The sequence below is a fragment of the Protopterus annectens genome, chromosome 11.part0, assembly GCF_019279795.1.
Source record: "Protopterus annectens isolate FY-2018-M chromosome 11.part0, PAN1.0, whole genome shotgun sequence".
Classification (NCBI taxonomy): Eukaryota; Metazoa; Chordata; order Ceratodontiformes; family Protopteridae; genus Protopterus; species Protopterus annectens.
This window is the reverse complement of record NC_056745.1, coordinates 34,972,645-34,978,918: the sequence shown is the minus strand read 5'-3', so window position 1 is coordinate 34,978,918 and position 6,274 is coordinate 34,972,645. Positions and strand designations below refer to the sequence as shown.

General features: G+C 39.1%; 1 protein-coding gene across 1 annotated transcript in view; it reads left to right on the top strand.

Annotated features, from left to right (window-relative positions):
• Positions 1 to 597: 597 nt before the first annotated feature.
• The window catches only part of LOC122815149 (interferon-inducible GTPase 5-like), a 153,538-nt gene continuing 147,861 nt past the window's right edge, over positions 598 to 6,274 (top strand). Inside the window, exon 1 of the mRNA XM_044087404.1 lies at positions 598 to 693. Coding sequence (XP_043943339.1) covers positions 664 to 693 — 30 coding nt within the window. The 5' untranslated portion in view covers positions 598 to 663. The remainder of the gene's footprint in view (positions 694 to 6,274) is intronic.

The window sequence follows — 6,274 nt, the reverse complement described above, 5'->3', positions numbered from 1 at the left end:
AGCATTTGTTGTCTGTTTATTGGGAGATACTAATTTTATCAGAGTTGAAAATTAAAGCTTTTCCTTGGTTAAGATTCCTGTTAAAGCCATCAAGAGATCAAAAGATTGGAAAAAAGCTGTAAAATTCAGCTCAGAGCAGCTAGAAACCCATGACTTCTGGGAGCCTTGCGGCCCCCAGACCCCCACTCCGGTTTAATTCAGTTCTTTAAGTGTAGTCTAAGCCAGTTTTGCTCTTCATCTTAAAACAAGTGACAAAACATAGGAGAGAAGTCTTTCAGGTGGTGCGATTTTTTTCATTGTAAGCCTTTGAATACCATGGACTGTTGTAATTATTTTACAGAAGTAGCAGTCCATGATAGATCTGAAATAAAAACAACCAGTTCTTGTTCAAGGATAGTTTGAGAAGTACTGCTCTAAAAGACATAAACACACACACACACACACACACACACACACACACACACACACACACACACACACACACAGCGTATGTACCTATACATATCAAGCTGTATTTCATGAACTTTGGCTACATGTTAATGTGTTTTGTGACTTAATTAACATACAACATTGTATTAAATTTTCAGGGTCCGTTGTGTTTCCTGCTACTTACTCATCACGTCTGTATTTACTCTACTTCCCATCTGAACTACGTATTTTACAATGGGGAACTCGTCCAGCAAGGACTTTGAAGTAAGTTCTCTATTATCTTCAGTGTGTGTGTGTGTGTGTGTGTGTGTGTGTGTGTGTGTGTGTGTGTGTGTGTCCGTGTCCCCTTGACATGGTCGACATTTCATAATGTTGACCATCATATGGCTGACACCATATGATTGACATTTGAAATGCAGGGTGCAGGGGGTAGCATCGTGAAAATAAGTTTGTTTTTTATGCTTTACTTGTATGTTCGACATTTCAAATGTCTATCATGTGGTGTCGGCCATATGGATTTCAAGTAGATCCATGTGTGTGTGTGTGTGTGTGTGTGTGTGTGTGTGTGTGTGAGTGTGTCTTGGTATGTATCTGTGTGTGTGTGTCTCTGTGTCTATTTTTACACATAATGGTAGTATTTTTTCTCATATAGTTGCTTTGAAGTTATCTCATGCTTATCATGTTCCACTGGATCATAGGAGATTACTGAGCTATTGACCTGGAGGTCATTTCAAGCCTAGCCATTCCATCCCAGTGTAATACCATAGATGCTCTAGTCAGTACCCAGGATTGTATTTAGTAATAACTGGCCATATCCAGCAGAGTTGTGGGCATTATCCCAGGTAAGAATTTATGGTGCCCCATTCAGTCATCCAGGTTCCTCTTGAATAGTACAGTCCAAAAGGGATAATCCAATGGTAAACCAAGTCAGAGAAGGCATAAAGCAAATGCAGAAAGAAGAACTCCATACTCAGAATGCCAAACAACTTTTATTAAAACAATAAAATGCAAAGCTTTCTGGTAGAAAACCCTCCCTCAGTGCTATTGAAAACCTTTTAACAAGTTAATTTATATACATTCAACTAAAAGAACACATGACACAGTCAACCAACCAGATAAAGAATTTAATAAAAATCAAACCATAAAAATCAATTATAAGGAAAACAATTATAAGGGAGATCAGTGAAGCTGCATTTGTTTCTTAACTAAAATGGGTTAAATTGTAGCAGTACTGTTTACGCCAGGTTTATAATCTGCCTGTAGCCATAAAATCCAACTATATTCACTATTTTCTGAACTGTTATTAATATCCCCCCAATAGATCTGTGTTTAACATCAATTACTGTAAACTTAAATTGATGTTCAAATCCAGCTTCTTATAATATGTCTAGCCAAGGCATTTGTTTGGATTTTTCTACGCATATCAGATTTGTGTTCAGTAATTCTATCCTTCACTCTACAACTACATTTTCCTATCTAAAAAACAAGATTTTCGTACATGTACCCAAATAAACCACATTCATAGTATTGCATGTTGCATAGCTATTAAATTCATGCATCTTACCAGTTACTCGGTGTGTAAAACAGTTGTCAGTCATAATATCCTTATGGCAACTGCAACTATAACAGGGAAATGTTCCTATTTTATTGGATATTTGTTCTCCAGCATCTAATCTAAAATCTTTATAACGCAACCTCCTTTTTAGGTTCTTACCATTCCTGTATGAGAACCTCGGTGTATTCTCTAATAGGGCTTCTAATTCTGGCATAGCCCTTAGAATATTTCAGTTTTTCTGTATTTGTTTCACACCTTCAGTTCTTGTATTGAATGTGGTTACATACCTAATCGCATTATTATTTTTAATCCTAGTTCACTTTGATCGTTATTTATTTAACATTCGTTTACCGGGAAAGTCTGACTGAACACAGGTTCTTTTTCAGCAGAAGCCCGGGTAGAAAAACTCCATGAGTAAGCTTTATTTACAGTATCCTTAAAAATGAGTCTAGTTTTGTTTCCCCTGTTATTAACAACTTCATTTTTAGCTGCTTTTGTCATTACATTATCATATCCCCCCTCCTGAAACTCCGGTGCTATTTGTTCTAGTTGTTCTCTGCATCTTTCCTCATCAGCATTAAGCCTACGAACTCTTGTTAACTGTGCTTTAACAATTCCATTAAATACATTCAATTCCATTAAATACATTCAGTGCACGCATACTCCTATGTGTGTATTTATTCGTATGCACTTATTTTCTGTGGACACCGCTATTATTTAATTGTTTCTGTTTAAGTTTACATCTAAGTAAGTTACTTTACTATTAGAATGTCATTTTAGATTTCAAAAAAATCAGTTGTCCCCTTCAAATATTCAACATATTCCATCAGCGTATCTCTGTCACCATCCCAAATCAAAATACAGTTATCAACAAAACATTGGTAAAGCACTACCTTATCATTCAGTATATTCTTGTCATTAAATAGAAACTCACTTTCCCATTGATTTAAAACTAAATTTGCATATTTGTTCGCAGCTGATGTACCTATATCTATGCCTGCAATTTGTAGATAGGGTTGGTTCTTAAAAAGAAAAATGTTCTTAGTTATGACTATTTCTAATACTTGACATATATTTTCAATTTTTCTACCTAATAGATTTGTGTTAGTACATTTATTTCATTTATTTAGCATTTATTGACCAGGAAAGTCCGACTAGGAAAGAGCCTATTTTCAGCAGAGGTGCAGGGAGAAATACTACAGATGCATGTCTATGGAATGTGGGAGGAAACCAGTACCTGGAGGAAACCCATGTGAATGCAGGGATGACCTACAGACTCTGCACAGAAGGCACCCCAGCAGAGAATCGAACTGCAGAACCTCTTGCTGTGAGGTAACAATGTTTACTCTGCCAATGCGCCACCCAAGAATCATGAATTGCATTCACACCATAATGATTTGGGATCACTGTAAATAATGAATTAATATCAAGTGTAACAAGCAGAAAGTTTATTTTAAAATTATTACAATATGACTGGTGAAACTTAAAATGTTACCTGTGTCTCTCACAACGTTTACAACATAGCAAATATTTACTCAGAACAGATTGTAAATACATAAAAATTGGCTCCATGACCCTCCCCCCTACCTGAGACTATAGGTCTCATTGGAGGGTGGGTCAGGGATTTATGTATTTTTGGTACTTCATATAGCACCGGGATAATTGGGAAAGGCACAGTAAAAACCGATCAATAGAAACACCATTACCTAACTGCATTTTGTAAATTCACATATTGACATCCAAAATGCACTTTCTGACATCCAGAAAACTAATTTTACAAAAAGTGGATCCATCACTTAAAAACTCGTGCATATGTGCTACATAATCAATTTTATTCTTAAGTAAAATTCTATCACCCTTGTCTGCTTTCTTGATAATTATTTCATTGTTACATTCCATAGCTTGTAATGCTTGATGTTCATCAAAAATCAAATTATACGTTCTATCTTTTATTTTTAGTCATACAGTGCCCTCAACACCTGCTTGCAGATATTATGAAAAACTGAAATAACAGGGCAACTACTAGGTATAAAAGCACTTGATCTCTTACAAGGATTCCTATCTGCTCCTAGTAAAAATCTTAAGGTCTGTAAAAGTATCAGCGCTGCTTGAAATAAATTGAAGCCCTTTGTTCATAGGTTCATAGGTAGGTACTAGGCTATCGGCCCTAGGGCCCATACAAGCCTAGCCAAAAAATGTGCCCTGGCTTTCACCACCCAAGAAAATTATTTTCCTCTGCCCCTGTTGAGCAGAGCCACAGAAGTGATCCCCGGGGTGAAATTCCCATTTCCCATCCAATCAGAGTGCTAATGAGGAGCTCTGTTTGACATAGATAGGTAGTCTGTTCCAGAGTATGGGAAGTCTCTGGGACAGGAATCTATCCCTCCAGCATGTTCTGTTTATTGTGGTGACAAGGTTAAGGTCCCTAGAGCATGTAGCTCAGAGGGATTGGGATTTCTTTAAGTAGAGCATGTCCAACAGCTCTGGGTTTGACATAGCTTTTTATGTTAGGCAGAGATCGCCCCTGAGCAGGCGATATGCGATGGAGTAAAGCTGTAGCTTTTGGAGACGGTCTGCATAGGGCATCTGTTTGAGGCCAGTAATCGTCTTTGTGAGGTATTTCTGTGGTCTTTCCAGTTGTTGTAGATGTCTTGTGAGGTACATACCAAAAGGGGCATTGCACTCTATAATGGGTCTAATGAGTGATGAGTAGAGGGGAACAATGACCTCTTTTTTTCTGGATGAAAATCCTTTTATGATGAGATGAGCCACGTAGAAGGATTTCCTGACCACTGTGGCGATGTGATTATCAAAGGAGAGACTACTGTCCACCTGTGTCCCAAGGTCTCTTATCACATTTTCGGCATTAAGTAGACTACCAGCTATGTGGTAGTTCATGGGTACAGAGTTTTTACCAAAGGGGATGACAATACACTTTTTGGCATTGAGCTTCAGGCCATGGCTTTGAAACCAGGTATCTGTCTCAGTGAGGCCCTTTTGTAGTTTGTCCACATCATTAGGAGTTTCGATTATGGCTCCTAGTTTGCAGTCATCTGCAAACATTGTTAGCCAAAGACCTTCTGTGTTGACCTCCACTTCAGAGAAGTAGATACCAAACAGGAGAGGACCCAGGACTGAACCCTGTGGTATCCACTTGTCACTGGTCTGATGTCGAGTTTGGAATCCGCTACTTTCACAGTGTGGGTTCTGTCCATGAGCCAGTTGGCAGCCCATCTTGTGACATAGGGATTTATACCTAGTTTAGTGAGCTTATCTATAATTTCAGAGTGGGGGATGGTGTTGAAAGCCTTGGCGAGATCTAGATAATCTGTGTGAACCATTTTACCCTCATCTATGGCTTTGGTGACTGCTTCAAAGAAGTCAGTCAGGTTTAGGAGACATGATCTGCCTTTTACAAATCCAAACTGAGTAGGGTCCAGAGTTTGGAGATTACCAATGTCTTTGTTTATGAGTTCCATGACCAGGCTCATCAGGCTAATGGGACGGTAGTTCCCGGGGTCCGTCATGGCTCCCCCTTTGTGGAGTGGGATAACTGTCATGGTGCGCCATTCAGTGGGTACAAAGCCTGAGGTGAGGCTGTGATTGAACATGGTGCTTAGGTAGGGTGCCAGTTCATTCTGTAGTTCATGTAGAACGCAGCCTGGGATATTGTCTGGTCCCATGGATGTTGTGTTCTTGGCTTTGGAGAGTGTGTTTTTTACCTGTGCAGCTGTGATTATAGGAACTTTGCATTCTTCCGGTATAGAGATGGGCCCTCTAGGGGGTGAGAGGGGGGTAAAGTTAGCACTGAACCTATCTGCTAGGATGTTGGCAATATCGGTTGGTTCTGTATATTTAGTGCCATTATGCTGTAACTCAGAGCAGATCTGAGTGTTCCCATTTAGATTCTTGACATAGCTATAGAATGCTTTGTGGTTGTCTTTAGAGTCAGTGGCAATTTTGTTTTCGTAACTAGCTTTGGAGGATTTTATGAGGGATCTCAGCTTCTTACTGAGGTTGACCAGGGAGTTTCTCCAGTCATGGGATTTTACACTCTTTTGCAACAGTTTCTTTCTTCTGTTGTAGAGTTTGTTTATGGCAGAGGACCACCAGATTGGCTTCCCTTTTTTGGAGGATAACATCTTGGTTCTATTAGGGATAGCACAATCCATGCACTTGTGTAGGTGCTTATAAAGTGCATTTGTGTAGGATTCGGCAGTCATACCTCTATTGTCCATCTGCATGGGTGTCATGAAGTTTGCCACTTCTGTCTTAAGAAGTGTGAAGTTG